General features: G+C 38.2%; 1 protein-coding gene across 1 annotated transcript in view; it reads right to left on the bottom strand.

The window, feature by feature from the left end:
- Positions 1 to 24970, bottom strand: part of cntnap2a (contactin associated protein 2a) — a 541273-nt gene that overhangs the window by 432479 nt on the left and 83824 nt on the right. The window contains exon 3 of the mRNA XM_062021878.1: positions 9551 to 9698. Within this exon, the coding sequence (XP_061877862.1) occupies positions 9551 to 9698 (148 nt within the window). The remainder of the gene's footprint in view (positions 1 to 9550; positions 9699 to 24970) is intronic.

The following is a 24970-nucleotide window of genomic DNA, read 5'->3' as shown; positions in this document are numbered from 1 at the left end:
TATTTTTTAAATTTTTTTTTTTTTTAATTGTATTTATTTATTTTATTTTTTTATTTTTTTTAATTAATTTTGGCCAAAGGGGGCAGATTTCAATTTCTTACACACACACTTGTTATTATATATGTTGGCCAGAGGGGGGGCACTTCAAATTTTTACACACACTTGTTATTTCCTATGTTGACCAGAGCGGGAGCACTTTTAAACCAACACACAGCCAATTTTAAAAATCCCTCCTTTTTGGGGCCACCCTCATTTTGATAGATTTTACCACCAGGGGTGCAAATGAGACATTCTCTATTAGATGCAATGTTTTTCCGTATTGGGACCATGATTTGTGTCCTAACTTGTTCACCGGTCCTCATATAGAAGGTACTTTTCCTTGTTGATGTCTCAAGAAGCTTAGAAATGCAAGCACACACACTCTCTCTCTCTCTCTCTCTCTCTCTCTCTCTCTCTCTCTCTCTCTCTCTCTCTCTCTCTCTCTCTCTCTCTCTCTCAAGTTTTTGCACAAGTACCTGGTGTTTGACAGGCAGCTCGACTGCTGTGAACACCATTGATCTTGAGAGCCTCAACAATGAGAACTAGACCTGATTGATGCGTTCAAGTGTCCCTATGGTGTCTGATTATTTGTAGCTTTGTGTTATATATATATATATATATATATATACTACCGTTCAAAAGTTTGGGGTCACCCAAACAATTTTGTGGAATAGCCTTCATTTCTAAGAACAAGAATAGACTGTCGAGTTTCAGATGAAAGTTCTCTTTTTCTGGCCATTTTGAGCGTTTAATTGACCCCACAAATGTGATCCAGAAACTCAATCTGTTCAAAGGAAGGTCAGTTTTGTAGCTTCTGTAACGAGCGAAACTGTTTTCAGATGTGTGAACATGATTGCACAAGGGTTTTCTAATCATCAATTAGCCTTCTGAGCCAATGAGTAAACACATTGTACCATTAGAACACTGGAGTGATAGTTGCTGGAAATGGGCCTCAATACACCTATGTAGATATTGCACCAAAAACCAGACATTTGCAGCTAGAATAGTCATTTACCACATTAGCAATATATAGAGTGTATTTCTTTAAAGTTAAGACTAGTTTAAAGTTATCTTCATTGAAAAGTACAGTGCTTTTCCTTCAAAAATAAGGACATTTCAATGTGACCCCAAACTTTCGAACGGTAGTGTATATATACACTACAAAACTGACCTTCCTTTGAGCAGATTGAGTTTCTGGAGCATCACATTTGTGGGGTCAATTAAACGCTCAAAATGGCCAGAAAAAGAGAACTTTCATCTGAAACTCGACAGTCTATTCTTGTTCTTAGAAATGAAGGCTATTCCACAAAATTGTTTGGGTGACCCCAAACTTTTGAACGGTAGTGTATATATATATATATATATATATATATATATATATATATATATATATATATATATATATATATATATATATATATATATATATATATATATATATATATATATATATATATTTTTTTTTTTTTTTAATGCTCTTTATGGGAAGTTTTCAGTGAATGCTGCAAGTGGAGAAATAATTCCGTTTTCTCAGATAAAAGCAGCACTATTGTCAATTTAACAATTGATTTATTGACTTTTCTCGGGAGCCCCTCAGTGACATCCTGTCCAATGGTAGACAAATCCACCAGGCATTTGGACAAACTATGATTTTCACAGAAAAGCGTCGCCATTTCAGCCCTCCGCCTTTGTGGTGTGCAAATAGAGCCACAGTCTGAGAGACCACAATTGTTCACAGGATTTTTTTAAACATGTAATTGGGTTATTTAAAGTTAGAGATGGCTCAAGGGCTTGAATTTTGGGACACTTCATTTTTCTTAAAGCATAGGAGTCAAAAAGGATTGCAATACCTGGTTGCAACCAGCAGAGGAGCTGCCAAATGTGGGCGTCTCCCATTGTCATCACTCCTGGTTTTTTTCAATGCAAAATCGACAAGAATTGACTGAGTAATGTGTCCATAGAGCCAAATGTGAGAAACATCGGTCATGTCCTGCACTTGTATTCTTCAATTGTGAGGAAAAAAAAGGCACTCAAATAGTTGCCAGGGTTTTATTTATATTAGGGCAAAAACCATTCCTTATTGACATGATATGACCGATTATGACCTAACTCGATGATGGAGATGTGACGTTTGCAAACAAATGTGTTTTGAACAGTTCTTCCCAGTGAACAGTAAGAACTAGTGTATCGGTACCGGTACCAAAATTATTTTGATAATTGTCGGTACTTTTCTAAATAAATGGGACCGCAAACAATTGCATTATTGGCTTTATTTTAACAAAAAATCTTAGGGTACATTAAACATATGATTCTTATTGCAAGTTTGTCCTTAAATAAAATAGTGAACATACTAGACAACTTGTCTTTTATTAGTAAGTAAACAAACAAAGACTCTTAATTAGTCTGCTGACATACTGTATGCCGTAACATATTGTGTTATTTTCCATTCTATTATTTTGTCAAAATATTAAGGACAAGTGGTAGAAAATGAATTATTAATCTTTTTTTTCATTTACTGATAATATCTGCTTTATTTTTCTTTTACCATGTTCTATCTACACTTCTGTTAAAATGTAATAATCACCTATTCTTCTGTTGTTTGATACTTTACATTAGTTTTGGATGATACCACGAATTTGGGTGTCAATCCGATACCAAGTCGTTACAGGATCATACATTGGACCGGTACTTTTCAGAGGCGGTAAGTACCGAATATTATTCATTAGTATCACGGCACTATACTGATACCGGTATGTCGTACGACCCTAATAAGAACCTATTCACACTTGCGTTTAGATAGCAGCTAACAAGCTAATCATTGCCTCCTTGGCAGATTAAAAACTATGTTTCTGACAAGTATCATTGGAGGACGAGGACTAGCTAAACATGCTACACTACACACAGCAGGAGGATACAAGAAGCTATGCTAACTGCAAAGCTAGATATCTTGAATGTAAACAGGAGTGGGTAGACTGTTACATTTTATTTTGTCATTTTAGGTTGATTGGTAACACTAAATTGGCCCTAGTGTGTGAATGTGAGTGTGAATGTTGTCTGTCTATCTGTGTTGGCCCTGCGATGAGGTGGCGACTTGTCCAGGGTGTACCCCGCCTTCCGCCTGGATGCAGCTGAGATAGGCTCCAGCGCCCCCCGCGACCCCGAAGGGAATAAGCGGTAGCAAATGGATGGATGGATGTTATGTTATTTTTTTCAGGTCTTCAGGACTTTATACAAGAAGCCATGCTAACCGCTAAACTAGATCTCTTTAATGCAAACAGGGGTGGGTGGCTGATTGATCTAAATATTAATGGTAACAATACCAACAATTGTATCAGTATATGATCGATACGATAGTGATTAGATCAATACTTTTTCCTATCGCAAAATGTTTTTTTTGTCATTTTATTGTTAATGTTTACATGACTTTAGGACTTTAAATCAGAGCCAATAGTAGTTTTCGTTAATTTGTAGTTATTATTGCATCATTATTTTTATAATTTTTTTCTCAAAATACTGTTTGTAATAGGGTTGTACGGTATATCGGCTTAAAAACTAACGATACAGGTGAAGTTATAACACTGAAACGCCCACCGGAACAGGTGCTTTAAGACATGGCTAGCCAGCTAGCGGCTAAAGTCCATCCCCAGTCGGCAGTGTTTTAGCTACTTCTAAATCACTAATCCTGGTCTCCATGGCGACAAATAAAGTATGTTTCTTACAAGGATCATCCCTGCAGGACGAGGAATAGCTAAACATGCTTCACTACACACTGTAGCTCATCGGCATCAAAATGTAAAAAAAACGCGATTGGTGGATCTACACCTAACATCCACTGTAATGATACCAAGTATAGTAGCGTATCTAGTCGATACTATTATGATTACTTCGATATTTTTTGGCATCACAACATCTTTCGTTTAAAAAAATATATATATTATGTTTATAAACTCAGGAAATATGTCCCTGGACACATGAGGACTTTGAATATGACCAATGTATGATCCTGTAACTACTTGGTATCGGATTGATACTCAAATGTGTAGTATCATCCAAAACTAATGTAAAGTATCAAACAAAAGAATAAGTGATTATTACATTTTAACAGAAGTGTCCTTGAGCAAGACACTTCACCCTTGCTCCTAATGGGTGGTGGTTAGCGCCTTGCATGGAAGCTCCCGCCATCAGTGTGTGAATGTGTGTGTGAATGGGTGAATGTGGAAATAGTGTCAAAGCGCTTTGAGTAACTTGAAGGTAGAAAAGCGCTATACAAGTATAACTCATTTACCATTTACCATTTATGTTTAATGTACCCAAAGATTTTTTTTTTTTAAATAAAGCCAATGATGTAATTTTTTGTGGTCCCCTTTATTTAGAAAAGTACCGAAAAGTATCAAAATAATTTTGGTACCGGTACCAAAATATTGGTATCGGAACAACACTAGTTGTGCAAGCCCAGTCACAGGCAATTACAGAGTCTGCTAGTCCAGGTGAAGAGTCAGTTAAGCTAGAACTAGCCAGCGCCAGGCTGGATAATCCCTGCACACATAGCAATTCTCGTAGAATAATACACAACTCACATAATGTTTTTTCTGTTGTGACTATGTCAGAGGTAGACATGCATTCTACTGAGGTGGCAAATTATTATGCATTCAGTTTATCGCAGCACCAAGCAAACAATCTGAAAATCATATCAATTCCCAAATATGGTCGAAACTATTTAAAGTGCACTACGCATAATAAACGCAACATTATTAATATTGCTACTACGGCTAATCAACAAAAACTTGTCAAAACAGCCCAATACCTATAATATGGGCTTTTTAAACATAAGATCATAGTCTCCCAAAACGTTATTAGTTAATGAGTTCATTAGAGACAACAATCTTAACGTCCTTGGTCTTAGCGAAACCTGGCTCAAACCATTTATAAATGGTTGATTTATATAGGCTAGTAAGGTAAAGTTTTGTACCTCACAAGTTTCGGCTATCTTGCTTCTGCAACCTTCATCAAACCAGACAATTTTTTTGCGCTAAATGAGGCATCTTCTCCTAACTATACGAATGCACATATTGCTCGTCCCCTTAAAAGGGGCGGGGGGGGGGGGGGGGGGGGCTTTCACTAATATACAATGACAAATGTAACATTACCCCTAACCTAAATAACAAATATAAATCGTTTGAGGTGCTTACTATGAGGTCTGTCACACCGCTGCCTCTCGACCTGGCTGTTATCTACCGCCCCCCAGGGCCCTATTCGGACTTTATCAGTGAATTCTCAGAGTTCGTTGCTGATCTAGTGACGCACGCCGACAATATAATCATAATGGGGGACTTTAATATCCATATGAATACCCCATCGGACCCTCAGTGCGTGGCACTCCAGACTATAATTGATAGCTGTGGTCTTACACAAATAATACATGAACCCACGCATCGCAACGGTAATACGATAGATCTAGTGCTTGTCAGGGGTGTCACCACCTCCAAAGTTATGACACTCCCGTATACTAAAGTAATGTCCGATCATTACCTTATAAAATTAGAAGTTCTGACTCATTGTCAACAAACAACATTAATGCTGCCACAACGATGACTCTTGCTGACGTACTGCCTTCGGTAATGGCACCATTCCCAAATTATGTCGGCTCTATTGATAACCTCACTAACAACTTTGACGACGCCCTGCGCGAAACCATTTATAGTATAGCACCGCTAAAGCTAAAAAGAGCCCCTAAAAGGCGTACCCCATGGTTTACAGAGGAAACTAAAGCCCATAAATTATCATCTAGAAAGCTGGAACGCAAATGGCACGCGACTAAACTTGAGGTTTTCCATCAAGCATGGAGTGATAGTTTAATAACTTATAAACGCATGCTTACCTTAGCTAAAGCTAAATATTACTCAAATCTCATCCGCCTCAACAAAAACGATCCTAAATTTTTGTTTAGTACAGTAGCATCGCTAACCCAACAAGGGACTCCTCCCAGTAGCTCCACCTACTCAGCAGATGACTTTATGAATTTCTTTAATAGGAAAATTGAGCTCATTAGAAAGTAGGTTAAAGACAACACATCCCAGCTACAACTGGGTTATATTAACACAAATACGACTGTATATACGACGGATACTGCCCTCAACAATAGTCTCTCTCTTTTTGATGAAATAAAATTAGAGGAATTATTACGGCGTGTAAGTGGGATAAAACAAACAACATATTTACTTGACCCACTTCCTGGGGAACTTATCAAGGAGATGTTTGTAATATTAGGTCCATCAGTGCTAAATATTATAAACGTATCACTTTCCTCTGGCACTGTTCCCCTAGCATTCAAAAAAGCGGTTATTCATCCTCTGCTCAAAAGACCTAACCTCGATCCTGACCTCATGGTAAACTACCGACCGGTGTCCCACCTTCACTTTTATTTAGAAAATCCTCGAAAAAATTGTTGCACAGCAGCTAAATGAACACTTAGTGTCTAACAATCTCTGTGAACCTTTTCAATCCAGTTTCAGGGCAAATCACTCTACGGAGACAGCCCTCGCAAAAATGACTAATGATCTATTGCTAACGATGGATTCTGATGCATCATCTATGTTGCTGCTTCTTGATCTTAGCGCTGCTTTCGATACCGTAGATTATAATATTTTATTAGACCGTATCAAAACACGTATTGGTATGTCAGACTTAGCCTTGTCTTGGTTTAACTCTTATCTTACTGACAGGATGCAGTGCGTCTCCCATAACAATGTGACATCGGACTATGTTAAAGGCCTACTGAAATGAATTTTTTTTATTTAAACGGGGATAGCAGATCCATTCTATGTGTCATACTTGATCATTTTGCGATATTGCCATATTTTTGCTGAAAGGATTTAGTATAGAACAACGTCTATAAAGTTCGCAACTTTTGGTCTCTGATAAAAAAAAACCTTGCCCCTACCGGAAGTAGCGTGACGTTGTCAGTTGTTCACTCCCTCATATTTTCCTATTGTTTTCAACACAGCTAGAGCTATTCGGACCGTGAAAGTGACGATTACCCCATTAATTTGAGTGAGGATGAAAGATTCGTGGACGAGGGAACGTTAGAGTGACGGACTAGAATGCAGTGAAATACATAGTTTTTTTCGCTCTGACCGTAACTTAGGTACAAGATGGCTCATTGGATTCCACACTCTCTCCTTTTTCTATTGTGGATCACGGATTTGTATTTTAAACCACCTCGGATACTATATCCTCTTGAAAATGAGAGTCGAGAACGCGAAATGGACATTACAGTGCCTTTTATCTCCACGACAATACATCGACAAAGCTCTTTAGCATCTTTAGCATGAGCTAACGTGATAGCATCTGTCTCAAATGCAGATAGAAACAAAATAAATAAATCCCTGACTGGAAGGATAGACAGAATATCGACAATACTATTAAACCATGTACATGTAACTACACGGTTAATAGATCTCAGCCTGGCAAAGCTTAACAATGCTGTTGCTAACGATGCTAAGGCTAACTTAGCAACCGGAGCTCACAGAGCTATGATAAAAACATTAGCGCTCCACCTACGCCAGCCAGCCCTCATCTGCTTTGCTCAGCAACACCCGTGCTCACCTGCGTTCCAGCGATTGACGGCGCGACGAAGGACTTCACCAGATCATCCGTGCGGTGGGTCTGCTAGCATCGGCTAGGCGTCTGCTAGCATCGGCTAGGCGTCTGCTATCCGAGTAAGTGGTCCTTGTGTTGCTACAGCCACCTACAACGTTCTTCTTTGCAGCCTCCATTGTTCATTAAACAAATTGCAAAAGATTCACCAACACAGATGTCCAGAATACTGTGGAATTATGAAATGAAAACAGAGCTTTTTTGTATTGTATTCAATGGAGAAGGCATACCTCTGTTCCTCGGGCTACGTCACACGCATACGTCATCCTTCGAAGGCTTTTTCAACCGGAAGTGTGGCGGGAAATTTAAAATTGCACTTTATAAGTTAACCCGGCCGTATTGGCATGTGTTGCAATGTTAAGATTTCATCATTGATATATAAACTATCAGACTGCGTGGTCGGTAGTAGTGGGTTTCAGTAGGCCTTTAAGGTAACGTGCGGAGTTCCCCAGGGTTCGGTTCTTGGCCCTGCACCCTTAAGGACCTACATGCTGCCGCTAGGCGACATCATACGCAAATACGGTGTTAGCCTTCACTATTATGCTGATGACACCCAACTCTACATGCCCCTAAAGCTGACCAACACGCCGGATTGTAGTCAGCTGGAGGCGTGTCTTAATGAAATTAAACAATGGATGTCCGCTAACTTTTTGCAACTCAACGCCAAGAAAACGGAAATGCTGATTATCGGTTCTGTTAGACACAGACACCTATTTAATAATACCACCTTAACATTTGACAACCAAACAATTACACAAGGCGACTCTGTAAAGAATCTGGGTATTATCTTCAACCCAACTCTCTCGTTTGAGTCACACATTAAGAGTGTTACTAAAACGGCCTTCTTTCATCTCCGTAATATCGCTAAAATTCGTTCCATTTTGTCCACTGAGATCATTATTCATGTGTTCGTTACGTCTCGTCTCGATTACTGTAACATATTATTTTCGGGTCTCCCTATGTCTAGCATTAAAAGATTACAGTTGGTACAAAATGCGGCTGCTAGACTTTTGACAAGAACAAGAAAGTTTGATCATATTACGCCTATACTGGCTCACCTGCACTGGCTTCCTGTGCACCTAAGATGTGACTTTAAGGTTTTACTACTTACGTATGAAATACTACACGGATACTACACGGTCTAGCTCCAGCCTATCTTGCCGATTGTATTGTACCATATGTCCCGGCGATCTGCCGTTTATTTTCTTTCTCCTCTGCCCCCCTCTCCCCTGTGGAGGGGGAAACACACAGGTCCGGTGGCCATGGATGAAGTGCTGGCTGTCCAGAGTCGGCACCCTGGGTGGACCGCTCACCTGTGCATCAGTTGGGGACATCTCTGCGCTGCTGACCCGTCTCCGCTCGGGATGGTCTCCTGCTGGCCCCACTATGGAGTGGACTCTCGCTGTTATGTTGGATGCACTGTGCACTGGACTTTCACTGATATGTTGGAACAACTATGGACTGGACTTTCACAAAATTATGTCAGACCCACTCGACATCCATTGCTTTAGGTCTCCCCTAGAGGGGGGAGGGGGGGGGGGGGTTACCCACATATGCGGTCCTCTCCAAGGTTTCTCATAGTCATCCACATCGACGTCCCACTGAGGTGAGTTTTTTCGTGCCCTTATGTGGGCTCTGTACCGAGTATGTCGTTGTGGCTTGTGCAGCCCTTTGAGACACTTGTGATTTAGGGCTATATAAATAAACATTGATTGATTGATTGTTTGTATTAAAAGGAAATACAAACATAATTGTAATATTTAATGGATATGTCAGCCATGAAAAAAAATGTCTGTTTTACAGTTCTGGTGTTGTTGGGTGTACCTAATGAAATGGCTAATGGCGGTGCACTTACAGTACATGCAGCCGTAGACTTCTATCCGAAGTCCAATCCGCCCCTCTTTGCTCCATTCCAGCGGGACGAGCCGCAGGAAACGAGTCACGACTCCGTGCTGCAGCTCGTGGCGAATGGAGCTCTCCGAGTTGGAGTTTCCAGAAAAGGCCTTAGAACACAAAACACACACGCCATGAAATTAAATACATCAAAGCCGCACGCCTACAGTCCGACAATCAAACAAGCGGCTTTGGGAGCTACAAGGTAGAAAAGTATTTGTTCCGCTCGCCACGTCCTGCCCCGAGGAGGCTGGCGCTCACAAAACATACAACCTAATTATGAGTCTATATGAGTTTTATTAGGCCACCAGGCAGTCAAGCTTCGGGGGGATTTGAAGAAGAAATTGTGTTGCACATGTAAGATACTGCTTGTTCTTTTTACCTGCTTCAAATGGGTCCCTTAAGACTGCTGGACGCTTGGAGCCGACACAGCTGACCGTCCCTTTGCCTATTAGAAGTGAGTGGAGTGGGCAGCTCAACCTTTAAAAAAACACTTCTTGGAGGTAATAATGCACCTCAACCCACATTGCAATTTGTGTTCCTTTAAACCAGGGGTGCCAAAAGTGCGGCCAGGGGCCCTAATTGTTTACCGGCCCGCCACACATTCTGGAAATGCTATTGCAAAAAAACAAAAAACAAAAAAATATTAACAAAAGTGGAATGAGGTAGAATCTAACTAGAAAAAGTTGCAATGTTGACACAAAGCTGCCATGCAGGCTGTTTTTTTTTCTTTTGTCTATCTTTATTTTTCTTTTTTTGCCATTGCTCAAAAAAATAAAAAAAATAATCTATGTTATAATAAATTATTGACCTATTCAAGGCTCCGATTATTTCAAATATTTCACTTTAAAATGTTTTATGTGGAAAATATTGCATATAATGTGTGGTTGCCGTACAAAAACATCAATGTTTTATTTGACAAAAGAGCATGAAACAAACAAAATAATAGTTCAAATGTAAAATCAACAGATGTATCTAAAGTTGATCTTGTAACTTAAGTGTTGAAAGTTTTAAAAAAAAAAACTAATAAAAATGTATCACTTTATGAGTGGGGCACCTTTTGGATCCCAAATATATTTAATGGGATTTTATTTATCTTTTCACTGTGATTACTCAAAAATAATAATGAATTAAAATCAATGGTGTACTGAATTATTGATCTTTTTAAGGCTCTAATCATTACTTCACATCAAACATTGCTTTCTGAATGTTTTGGGCAGTGGGGGAAATACTGCATATTTCAGTTTTATTATAAAAAACTAAAGTTGTCTTTGACAGAAAAGGCATAAAACCTTTTTGTTTTTTTACTTTATATCAACAGGAAGTTGATATACTGTAGAGATTTACTGTAAGCGTTAAATTAAAAAAATTATAATAATGTGACTTGTTTTTAACATTTTAATGACTTAGACCCTTTATGGTCCCCGGGAGCCCTAAAGGTAAAAAATAAAAACATATTTTGTTATGGTTTGAAAATGAAAAATATCACAACGGCCCCAGCTGGCTTTCATTTTTCCGTGTGCGGTCCTCAGTGGAAAAAGTTTGGACACCACTGCTTTAAATGTTTGGAGCTGAACTGACGTAATAGTATATTTCACAATTTGATTCATGGAAAAACTTACATTATTTCACAGTTTATTGATTCAAATTAAATATGTCTAATGTTTAATGCATTTAGCATTATACAAGTCTAGACTTTTACAGATCTAATAGATTTTACATGTTTCTGATGTCATTTTTTAATGTGCCACATAATTAAGAAATACACAACACACAGTAGGAGGACACAAGAAGCTATGCTAACTGCAAAGCTAGATATTTTGAATGTAAACAAAGCTGGGCGGACTGTTACATATATATCAGTATATGGTCAATACTGCTGTGATTAGATGGATATTTTCAATCATCACAAAATCGTTTTTGTCTGTCATTTTGTTAATTTTTTTCAGGTCTTCAGGACTTTATACAAGAAGCCATGTTAACACTAAGCTATATGTCTTTAATGTAAACAGGGGTGGCCGGCTGATTGATTTAAATATTGACGGTAACAATACCAAGAATCGTATCAGTATATGGTCGATACGATAGTGATTAGATCAATATTTTTTACTATCACAAAATGCTTTTTTTGTCATTTTTTTGTTAATGTTTACATAACTTTAGGACTTTAAATCAGAGACAATAGTAGTGTTTGCTTATTTGTAGTGATTATTGCACCATTCATTTTTATTTTTATTTTCTCAAAATACTGTTTGTATTAGGGTTGTACGGTATATTGGCTTAAAACTAACGATGTGCCACAGAATTAAGAAATAAAAGAGCAATGATTCTCTCACAGCTGGCCAAGGAACGCCTCGGTGTCCCCCTCTGTATCTACAGGAGGAGGCCGGGGACAGGAAGTCTGGGCATCTCTGCTTAGACTGCTGCCCCCACGACCCGGACTTGGATAAGAGGCAGAAAATGGATGGATGGATGGAAGAACAATAATTAAATATAGATGTGATTAAATACAGTAACATAAATACATTAGATTAGAGTAAATTAGGGCTGGGCGATATGGCCTTTTAATAATATCTCGATATGTTTAGGCCATGTCACGATAAACAATATATATCTCAATATTTTGTCTTAGCCTTGAATGAACACTTTATGCATACAATCACACCAGTATGATGATTCTATGTGTCTACATTAAAACATTCTTGTTCATACTGCATTAATATACCTGTATGCTCATTTTAAACTTTCATGCAGAGAGGGAAATCACAACTAAGTCAATTTACCAAAACTGTATTTATTAAACAGTTATTAAGCAGTGGCACAAACATTCATGTCCTTTCAAAACAGAAAGTGCAAGATTGTCAGAGACATTTTAAGACAAGCTATAAGTGCACTTTTGTGCATTATGTCACTAAGATGACATATCAAAACAACACTAAATTAAAGTGCACTGTTTGTGCAGAATGTCACTACAATAGTTTAAAACATATAAAGTGCACTTTTGTGCATGATGTCACACAAGATATTTCAATAACTGTCAAATAAAAATTAGCTGCATAATAGGAAATCTATTAGATTAATACATAATGTTGGATATAGAGAACATACAAACCCTTTATTTATTAAATCACAAATATTGAAATTCAACGAGTTGGTGCATTTGCAAACAGCTAAAATGATGCACAAAGCAAACTATAACCTGCTACCCAAGAATGTACAACAATTGTTCTCAACAAAAGAGAAATATAACCTTAGAGGGAAATCTAATTTAAAACATTGGCATGCATGTACAACACTTAAAACCTTTAGCATATCTGTATGTGGAATTAAATTATGGAATGGATTAACCAAATAAATCAAACAAAGCACCAATATGATTCACTTTAAGAGACTGTTCAAACTACAAGTGTTCACAAAGTACACATAACAAGATTTATGATGAATAAGATCATGTATGTATTTAATATTTGTTTACTTACTAAGGTATATTATTGTTTATTATTTATTTGTTCACTGTTATGTTACAGAGAACAAGGAAATAGGATAAAATTGCTATGGAATGAAAAGGGGTAGGATTAAATCAACTCAGCTTCTTCCTACTCCTTTTCGGACGTGCTTTAATGAAACAACTGGAAATATGTGATGCATTACATTGTAATGTATGCATGTTCGAAATAAACTGAAACTGAACTGAACTGAAAGTTCATTTCGAACGTATACAATTTCAGTATGATACATCACATATTTAAATTGTTCTTTACATGTCCAAAATGGAGTAGGGAGAAGCCAAGCTTATTTAATCCTACCCCCTTTACCTCCTATCAATTCCAGTGCAAACACATGTTTACTTCTAGTTCTGCATTTGTACATACATTACATCAATACTGTCACGTTGTGTTGGTGACGAACCCCAAGATGCAGAGACGGCAGGTTTGGTGCACGAAAACATGATTTAATGTTCAAAATAAATGTAAAACACAAACCAGGAACCAGGAACAGACAAACTGGAAACAGGGAACAGGAACGAGCAAACAGGAACTAGGAACAACTAACGGCTAACTGGATACAGCTAACAAGAAAACCAGAAGCTAGGAGACAGCAAACTACAAAATGTAGTGATGAGTCCGGCAACACAGATGCATCGGCGCATGCATCGAGCTCATAGAGCAAAACCCTGTGTCGGTGCGCGTACCGCTTTTAGAAAGTCACGTGACCGATCATGAGCTGTTTTGGTCACGTGACCGATACGCGAACTGTGTCGCACTGACGCCTCCTCTGTGCCCTGTGAGCTGGTCTTTTCTACAGCCGGAGAAATAATAACTAAGAACAGACGACTGAAGTGTTAATAACAACCAAACCTAACCCCCCCCCCCCCCCCCTCCTCTATATCCCACAACCCGGATTGTAAATAATGTAAATAATTAAATGTATATACTTTGATGATTAACTTGTGTGATGACTGTATTATGATGATAGTATATATATATTTATCATGAATCAATTTAAGTGGACCCCGACTTAAACAAGTTAAAAAACGTATTCGGGTGTTACCATTTAGTGGTCAATTGTACGGAATATGTACTTCACTGTGCAATCTACTAATAAAAGTTTTAATCAATCAATGAAAGAAATAGTCTAAAATTGAATACGTTGGAAAAACTTTTTTTTTTAATAAAAATGTGTAAAAAATAAATTTAAAAAAATTCCAGTCCACAAGCATCCTCATTCACAACACATTCTCTTAGATTTCCATGTTATGATACATGTTCACATTTTTTATTGACTGTATCTAAAAAAGATTAAAATATATTTTTATTTAAATGAAGATATGAAATAATCCTAAATGAAATACAATGACTTGGTTTATATTATTGTATATACTAGGTCATAAAATCTGTGTCAGTTGAGTCGGTCCATAGGTTGCCTGTAGGGATTTTTAATGTCCAGCAGATGTCAGTATTTAGTGACACAGTATCGACACAGTATCAATACAGTTTTGCAATGTGTCGAAACGCTTCATGACGCCTCATCAACCCATCACTAACAAATAGCTATCAGGAACAGCTTACCGCAACGACCACAAGTAGTAGCTCGACAGGTAGTAGTGACATCGACAATCACATCGACAGCGACAATACTCCAGCACAGACTGGCTGATTGACACCAGGTGTGGCCAGGTGCCAATCAGCCACAGCTGAGGGGAAGCAGCGCTCAGGGAGACAAGCAGGAAACAACCAAAATAAAAGCGCTGACAGGAAACAAAGACAAACTCAGAGGTAAAACTAACACATACCCAAACTGTCAGGGACAAACCTGACGAATACATTCTGAAGACAACAGTTATTTTCATAAATATTTAAGTCAGTTATTATTAAAAAAAAAAAAAGATGAATAATATCTTATTTTCAATAATTTCAAAACATTTGTCATAATTCTTCCTTGTACTTTGTAAACACTTGTAGTTTGAGAAGTTTCCTAAAGTGGATCATATTGTTTGAAATCTTCGCTTAATCCATTCCATACTTTAATTCCACATACTGATATCTTCCTTTTATTTAAAAAACAAAAAAAAGCAAAATGTGTGCTTTTACAATTACAGTCTAAATTTCACTTGCATGGTGTTCTTGATGTCTTTCAGTCTGGTTTTAAAGCCTTTCATAAGTTGCACTGAATCTGCACTTTTCAGGGGTTTTAATTATATTTTAACATCCACTGACTCTAGCTGTTCTGACATTTTAATTATTTTAGCATTTGGCACAGAAGTTCACGCAACTCTCGTCAGTCGCTTGGAACAATAGGCCCCTTTCCATCGCAGAAACCTTTTCAGGAACTTTACCATTTACCCAGGTAAATAAAGTCCCCCCTGGGTTTCCACCAAAAACTACCCGGGTCGATTTAGGTCTTCAGGAACTATTTTTAGTTTCTGTGAGCGAGGTGAGATTTTGGAAAGGTTCCTAGAACTTTGGAGGGGGCGGGCTGTGCTGTCGAACGCTGATTGGTTGAACACAGTTGTGGCCGTTCCTAAAACCTTTTTTTCCGAACACACGACAGCCATTACAGAGGACGACTCGCTTATTTCTATAACAACAAACTTGACAGTGGAGAGAAAAAAACCCGAAATAAACTTTTGACTTGCAGGAACTTTTGTGCGACATCTGTGTGCTGAAGAACACTGGCCAGTGGAACTATCTTGCAGTGTTATTACTCGGCTGTATTTTTTAAGCTATATGCGGTTTATTATTTTTACATTTTTTTATACAAACTTCATTTTGGTACGCAAAAGTACGAGAAGTGGACGGACTATTTTACATGAAGCGGCGACCTCCGTTGTTTTCTACTCTGAGACTTTGTTGGAGAAATGTGAAATAAAGGAACAAAGCTAAATCACATCAAATGTTGACTTTTTACTTTGTAACATGCTGTAAAAGTAGTCAGTGACACACCACCTGTGTAATTATTAGCCTCAACCCGAGTGACCCGATTGCTAATGCTAACAAGCTAACGCTAAATCTGATGATGTGTTTATGTTGTGGCTGTGAGATAAATCCTGACATTTATTACGTACATATTGTTATTTATCGCTGAAACGGACGTTCATGAAATCATTATTTACCGAGAGGACGACTGTCTGACTTTCTGATTGTTGCACATTGCGGACAAAAGACTGACTTTTTATGAACAATTTGGTACACTTTATTTTATAAATCATATCGTTTTGTATATTTTTGCTTTGTATTTGATTTATATACACTTAAGTAAAAAAATATGACCTAATATTTTATGCTTTTCGACATGGTATTAGTGTAGAACAGTGTTGGGACTAACGCGTTACTTTGTAACGCGTTACTGTAACACCGTTAGTTTCGGCGGTAACTAGTAATCTAACGCGTTATTTTTTATATTCAGTAACTCAGTTACCGTTACTACATGATGCGTTACTGCGTTATTTTACGTTACTTTTTATGTAGTATAAAGTGTGTTTTATCGGAGCGCTTCAGTGTCATCGTTCTGATTCTTCCTGTGTCTCAAGCTGAGGAAGAGAGACATGCGCTCTTTGTGTGTGTGAGTGTGGGGAGGGAAGAGAGCGAGGAGGGGGGGCGTGTCTGATCATGGCGGAGCTGCAGTCGAGTTTGTTAACATGGATATATTTTCACTACTTTTCTTTTGTTGAGCACAAGGAAAATAACATTTTAGTTAAATGTAAATTGTGCTTTGGATCAAAGATCCCGTCTACTGCCCAAAACAGCAATTCAAATCTGCTGAAACAAGTTACATAAGCAACATGCTTCGACGTAGGTAGTAAAGAGAGACAGAGACTCCGATGCTACTTCACCTCCACCACCACCACTTAAGGATTAACTCTGCCTCTGCTCAGCATTCAGCACTGAAGGTACACACTCTGTCAATCAATGTTCCCTCTAATTTTTCATGTGTGAGCAAACGCAAAAACTCCCTGAGCATTCAGTGGAGCCCATGTGAGCAACATCAGACGTGCACACTGTGGCTACACCAGCAGCACACCTGTACCAAACCTGACTAAATAACAAGTTACATCTACATCCATCCATGTTATACCGCTTGTCCCTTTCAGGGTCGCTGGAGCCTATCTCAGCTGCATTCAGGCGGAAGGCGGGGTACACCCTGGACAAGTCCCCACCCATCGCAGGGCCAACACAGATAGACAGACAACATTCTCTTATTATTATAATCAAATGACAGCAGTTATTTCCATTTATAATATAAGTGTTTAGGCCCACTTACAATGACAATAGCAAAAAATATTGTTTTTCATGAACTGTGTACTTGTATTGTTTGTCTGGGTGGAGGTCCTGCTTTGGAAATAATTTGTACCCCTTTCAGACATTGCATTTAGTTCCCAATTAAAACATTCTCATGTTGCACAATGAGATGTAAGCAGGGGATCATGTGTACATTCCTGCAACTACCTGTTTGTAAAAAATATATTTTTATTAGTATTTATTTAATATACTAACAGCATTTAATGATTAATATTAATAAATTAAGATTCCTAATAAATGACACTAGAATAAGCACACATTTGATTGGTGAATCATAGTGTAACGACCTGGAATGACACTTTATGTGTGGTGTTGCAGTTGTCCGACTTTTTGTGTGGCTGTAAACGCATCACTGGCTAAGTGCCATATATGCATGTGTTGGCGCAAGTGAGAAAGAGCGAGCGGCTGCTGTTGATATAACAAAGTTGCTTTTGGTCTGGTTTGTACTGCAGAAAATGACCACTTTTGCTAGATATAATTTTTTTACTAATGTTTTGGTGATGTGTTTATGGCCGACAATAAAGAGTTTTGATCAGTAAAGTGATGGATGCAATTCATGTCCTCAAAGCGTCTCGACAGACGTTACAACATTTGAACAAGGATGACGAAAAGTGTTTTCTTCGTCGTGTCCGTGTGTCGAAAATTGTTATGCGCTTATTTTTTTATTTGATTTTATGCGTGGCATAGATTTACCGTGCACAGAGGATGCTTGAGCAGTGCGCAATTGCACAGGCGCGCACCTTAGAGGAAACGTTGCTGTCAATTCTCTTATATACTCTTTCATTCTAGACTTCTAGAGTGTTTGATTATCACATCACTCTAAATGTATAGACTATAAAGTTCACAAACACAAAGAGGGATGCTAGTGGACCAGGCCAATCTTTCCTTATCCCTAAACTAAAACTGGGGAAATGTGTAGAGTGTTCTGGGCTTCAGACATGATTTTGTGTCAGGATTCCTTGAGGAAAAAATGCCTGGTTAGGCTTTGTGTATGTAGTGTGTGCCTTTCTTGCTTTACAGCTATGTTGTTATTATGCTGTTTGTTACTTATGTATGTTATGTTGCAGCTATTTAAAATAGTTTTGTCAATTTGTTCTGGCCAGAAACAAATTGGCCCTTTGAAACATATCTTTGTCTTTGTGTGTTGTATGTAGACCACATTGCTTAGCAGAGTTCAGTGATGCAAATGCATGTCAAGTTGATCAACAGATTGTATTATTCTCCAGTGCAATAACAGTACTGAAATGAAGGCTAAAAGGGCATTAATGGGAGCTTTAAAAAAAAGGAAGAAAAAAAGAAGTAACTAAATAGTTACTTTTCACAGTAACGCATTACTTTTTGGTGTAAGTAACTGAGTTAGTAGCTGAGTTACTTTTGAAATTAAGTAACTAGTAACTGTAACTAGTTACTGGTTTTCAGTAACTAACCCAACACTGCTGTAGAAATATACTAAACCACTCCTCCATACGTCACCAGTCGAAATTGTGTTAACTACCATCCAACCATCCATTTTCTACCGCTTGTCCCTTTTGGGCTACCCTGAACTGTGAATTGCGGTGAAAAAACAAAACACACACTTCTACAGGAACCTTTTGTTCCAGGATCTAGAGGTCCCAGGAACTTAAAGTTCCAGAACTTTTGGTGATAAAGAGCCTCAGTTGGTGAAACGGCCGTGCCAGCAACCTGAGGGTTAAAGTTAAAGTTAAAGTCCAACGATAGTCACACACACACTAGGTGTGGTGAAATTATCCTCTGCATTTGACCCATCCCCATGTTCACCTTCTGGGAGGTGAGGGGAGCAGTGAGCAGCAGTGGTGGCCACGCTCAGGAATAATTTGGTGATTTAACCCCCAATTCCAACCCTTGATGCTGAGTGCCAAGCAGGGAGGCAATGGGTCCCACTTTTATAGTCTTTGGTATGAGTCGGCCAGGGTTTGAACTCATGACCTTCCAGTCCCAGGGTGGACACTCTAACCACAAGGCCACTGATCCTGGTTCGATCCCCGGCTTGCGCCATCCTATTCAAGTATGTTGTCTCCTTAAGCAAGAAACTTCATCCTAGCTAATGATGGGTCGTGGTTAGGACCTTGCATGGCAGCTCCCGCCATCAGTGTGTAAATGTGTGTGTGAATGGGTGAATGTGGAAATAGTATCAAACCGCTTTGAAGGTAGAAAAGCGCTATACGAGTACAAACCATTTACCATTTACCCTTTAAGTCACTGATTTTAAATGGGAACAACAGATTATCTTTGTTGTTCTCTTTAGTTTTTATCATCGTAGACTTTTAGGTAAAATCAAATCAGTTTTATCTTTCAACAACTTTAAGCGTGTTATCGGTCAAGCGTTGGTAAACGGTGCGTTGTGGAAGATGCAGGAGGTTGTTGTGATTTTTAGGATGCAGATGAACGAGGTAGGAGCGCGAGGTAAAAACAGGTATTTATTGAAAAACGAACTAAAACGCGAGGGCAACGAGAAGTGCTCTCGCTCTCATCAACAATGTCCCGACAATGAAGGTAGAGAAAGGATCAACTTAAATAGTCATGATTGCAAACAGAAAACAGGTGAGGGAAAATGCTCTGGGACAGAAGTGAAGCAGCCACGGCAAAACACCAACAAAACTGGAAGAGCCGCCAAAATAAAAGCACATGACAGGAATTAACACAAAACCCCTGAGAACACTAACAAAACCCAACAAAGGCACGGCCTGTGACAGTACTCCGTGCTTTTATTTCATCAAGTTGAGACTATTGCAATTCACTTAATGTTTGAGTGAACCAGGCCAGTTATTCCAAAATGCCAAAGAAAAAAAAAAGACCACATTACTGCCATTCTAGTGTCTCTTAGTAACCTGCTCAGTGGCTTAGTGCAGTGGTTCTCAACCTTTTTTTAGTGATGTACCCCCTGTGAACATTTTTTTAAATTCAAGAACCCCCTAATCAGAGCAAAGCATTTTTGGTTGAAAAAAAGTGATAAAGATGTAAAATACAGCACTATGTCATCAGTTTCTGATTTTTAAAATTGTATAACAGTGCAAAATATTGCTCATTTGTAGTGGTCTTTCTTGAACTGTTTGGAAAAAAAGATATAAAAATAACTAAAAACTTGTTGAAAAATAAACAAGTGATTCCATTATAAATAAAGATTTCTACACATAGAAGTAATCATCAACTTAAAGTGCCCTCTTTGGGGATTGTAATAGAGATCCATCTGGATTCATGAACTTAATTCTAAACATTTCTTCACAAAAAAATAAATCTTTAACATCAATATTTATGGAACATGTCCACAAAAAATCTAGCTGTCAACACTGAATATTGCATTGTTGCATTGTACTGAATGGAATAGCCTACTTGATTTGATGTTCAGTTTTTGAACTTACATTCATATTTTGTTGAAGTATTATTCAATAAATATATTTATAAAGGATTTTTGAATTGTTGCTATTTTTAGAATATTTAAAAAAAATCTCACGTACCCCTTGGCATACCTTCAAGTACCCCCAGGGGTACGGGTACCCCCATTTGAGAACCACTGGCTTAGTGGTTAGAGTGTCCGCCCTGAGATCGGTAGGTTGTGAGTTCAAACCTCGGCCGAGTCATACAAAAGATTATAACAATGGGACCCATTACCTACCTGCTTGGCACTCAGCATCAGTGGTTGGAAATAGGGGTTAAATCACCTCTGCTGCTCACTGCTCCCTTCACCTCTCAGGTGGTGAAAAAAATTCAAATTCAGAGGACAAATTTCACCACACATTGTGTGTGTGTGACTATAAGTGGTACTTTAAATTTAACTTTAACTTCACTGGCTCCCAGGTCATTTTAAAATTCATTTAAAATTTGGTAATGTTTGTGTTTAAATCTCTTAACGGATCAGCATCTCCATACATTTCTAACCTCATAAAATGCTGTCCCTCCAAAGCTTTGGAACAATCTCCCTCTGGTGATTCTGGAGTCTTCCTCTTTAACGACTTGTAAATCATGTCTTAAAACATATTTTTACTCCTTGACTTTTCTTAAACCAGCATGAGAGTTTTGTGATGTCAGTCTATTTTCTTTTCTTTTATGTGTTTATTCTTTTAAGTACAACGGGGGTTTTGTTGCACTAAATTGTCTCTAGTTTTAGCTTGGTTTTAAATGTGTATTTTTAGTACTGTGCGGTGCGTTGTGAAACTTTTACTGTTTTTAAATTGTGCTGTATAAATAAAGTGGATTGGAATGGACAAGCCATGTGGCAGTCCCGATAAGACACACGGCGGACTCGACTCTACTTCTAGATGACTCCACACTGATCCATGCATGTTCCTCAATAGATAACCTATATCTGCACAGGGGGAAGATGGTCAACTCAGCTACAGTACACCGGAGCAGCGATGCTCTGTTTTCCATTGGGCCTTTCTTTCGCTTTTATTTTTAAATCTGTCTATTTACCCAGAAAAGGTTAACTGAGCAAACACATGCAAATTGTATATTCGTGCCCTGCTTCACATTCACACAACTGCACAAGGCTCTTTAGGGAGGCACTTGTGATGTTTGATGATGTATAAATGGTTTAAAATATCCCTTAGAGGCACTCTGACACGTGGAAATTGACTTACTAAAATCTCCTGTTAGCGTGCAAGTGGCCTAAAGCCCGGGTGACATAAATACACTCTTCAGTCATTTATTATACAGATGGTGAGTCTTCTTCATAAGCTTAAAAGCATTGCTATTGTACAGTATAAAGCACGGCAGAGAGGTACACACAAGCCAGTCCATGTGGAGAGTGGTTGTTCCAACAATTTATTGCTAAAACAGAGGTGGAATTACTCACAAAGTTTTTTGAATACATATATATTGTAGCGGCCCACTTGGATTAATGACACAAAATGCAGAGAGCTTCGACTGGTGCAACTTTAATTCTCTCCTCCTTTTCTCCTCACACTTTTGACACCGTGAAAACTATGAAGATGGACAGAAAATACAAATGCCATCGTACCATATTTCCACAAACAATACATAAATCATGTTTACATTTTTAAACTTATAAACAAATCTTTTTAGTAAACTTAAATAATGAATTTTCACATGCATTAAGCTTAATTACAAGTTACAGCTCTTATTTAAATAAAAATAATGACATTTTCCCGTTTGTTTTAAATGAAATGAACAACTTGTTTTACAATAAATAAACCATTAGTCTCCTCCTACCTCCTTCCGCTTCCAAGGGCGCTAAGTTTGCTCAGCTAGTTAGCCTAGCTTCCACACACAGCTCGTAGTGACTCTCCTTAATGTGACATATAAACAACACAAACACGAGGCCCAATAAAATAACCTCTCACAAATGTTCACACAGAATATGAGAAATATATCTTTGTCAGCATTTTTTACCAGTCCTGGAGTAACGTGAGTATGCTGTTGTCAGACGGAACAGCAGCAGGAAGTCAAGCACCAGCAATAAAGGAAGTAAGAAAATAAGAGTGGGCTCTTCAAAATAAAGGCACCAAAAAAACCGTAACATGACAGAACTGCATTTTTCTAATGAACAAAACATTCTGCCATTTACATATATATATATATATATATATATATATATATATATATATATATATATATATATATATATATATATATATATATATATATATATATATATATATATATATATATATATATATATATATATATTAGTGGTGTGCGATGAGGTTCATGTCTGGTGAGGCACAGACTTCATCACAGTCAGATTTACAAAACATATGAACCCTAAATAGTATCTTATTCACCATGTGATTGGCAGCAGTTAACGGGTTGTGTTTAAAAGCTCATACCAGCATTCTTCCCTGCTTGGCACTCAGCATCAAGGGTTGGAATTGGGGGTTAAATCACCAAAAATTATTCCCAGGCACGGCGCCGCTGCTGCCCACTGCTCCCCTCACCTCCCAGGGGGTGAACAAGGGGATGGGTCAAATGCAGAGGACACATGTGACAATCATTGGTACTTTACTTTAACTTTACACTTACAAACTGTAGCATGCACACAAAAAAGCACATTTAATTAAAAAAAACCTTATTATGGTCTTACCTTTACTTATAAGTGCGGGAGCAGGGGTGTTCATGTTGGAAGAGTTGTGAATGAATGAAATATGAAATCCGCGCTGCTGTCTGCAGGTGTACCTAATGTTGTGTCCCTGTTCACGGCTCCTCCGGCGCGCCGCGCGAGCATTGTTGTTTTTGCACTTTTTGGCTTCTTGTAAAGTGACTTTTTTTGGGTGGATTCGGTCTTGCATGTGGAGGGTTTGGGTGTGGGCTTTGGTTGGTGTGGCCGCGGCGCACCCGTCGGGGGTGCATTCTGCGGCGGAGATGCTTGGCACCAGGAGGCGGGGTTATGAGACGAGCCTCCAGTTTTATGATCGCTCAGCACAAGAAATACGTTACACACATACAGATGTTGACAAAATACACTGTACATTATATACCTCAGCTAACTAAACTATGGAAATGTATAATATAATTCATATAGCAATACAGTCTCACTGCACAGCAGGCCAGCAGTTAGCCGAGTCATTGCACACAATCCACAAATCAGTGACGTGCCTCAACTGGCTGCTGATCACCGCACCGTCTCTTCTCAGTATTTGAACGGCAAATGTGAAAATAAAAATAAAAATAATCTAAAACTGGTGAAGTTAAATGTACAACTATATTTTTTTGTGATAGAGTGATTGGAGCACATACTTGTTGGTCACAAAAAAAAAACATTCATGACGTTTGGTTCTTTTATGAATTTATTATGAGTCTACTGAAAATGTGACCATCACATGGACATATTGTATTGTACCTGTATACTGTATTTATACTTTTGACCCAGCAGATTTGGTCTCATTTTCAGTTGTATAAATTGTATAAACAAGTTGTAAACTTTGTGTATATATATATATATATATATATATATATATATATATATATATATATATATATATATATATATATATACACACACAGTACAGGCCAAAGGTTTGGACACCTTCTCATTCAATGTGTTTTCCTTATTTTCATGACTATTTACACAGTAAATTGTCACTGAAGGCATCAAAACTATGAATGAACACATGCGGAGTTATGTACTTAACAAAAAAAAAGGGGAAATACCTTAATAACATGTTTTATATTCTAGTTTCTTCAAAATAGCCACCCTTTGCTCTGATTACTTTTTTGCACACGTTTGGCATTCTCTCGATGAGCTTCAAGAAATAGTCACCTGAAATGGTTTTCACTTCACAGGTGTGCTTGAAGCTCATCGAGAGAATGCCAAGAGTGTGCAAAGCAGTAAATCAGAGCAAAGGGTGGCTATTTTGAAGAAATTACAATATAAAACATGTTTTCAGTTATTTCACCTTTTTACATAACTCCACGTGTGTTCATTCGTAGTTTTGATGCCTTAAGTGACAATCTACAATGTAAATAGTCTTGAAAATAAAGAACATGTATTAAACGAGGAGAAGGTGTGTCTAAACCAGGGGTCACCAACGCGGTGCCCGCGGGCACCAGGTAGCCCGTAAGGACCAGATGAGTAGCCCGCTGGCCTGTTCTAAAAAATAGCTCAA

Source organism: Entelurus aequoreus, linkage group LG15 (genome assembly GCF_033978785.1).
Source record: "Entelurus aequoreus isolate RoL-2023_Sb linkage group LG15, RoL_Eaeq_v1.1, whole genome shotgun sequence".
In the NCBI taxonomy this organism is placed as follows: domain Eukaryota; kingdom Metazoa; phylum Chordata; class Actinopteri; order Syngnathiformes; family Syngnathidae; genus Entelurus; species Entelurus aequoreus.
The sequence above is the reverse complement of the archived record's forward strand: the minus strand, read 5'-3'. Positions and strand labels throughout refer to the sequence as shown.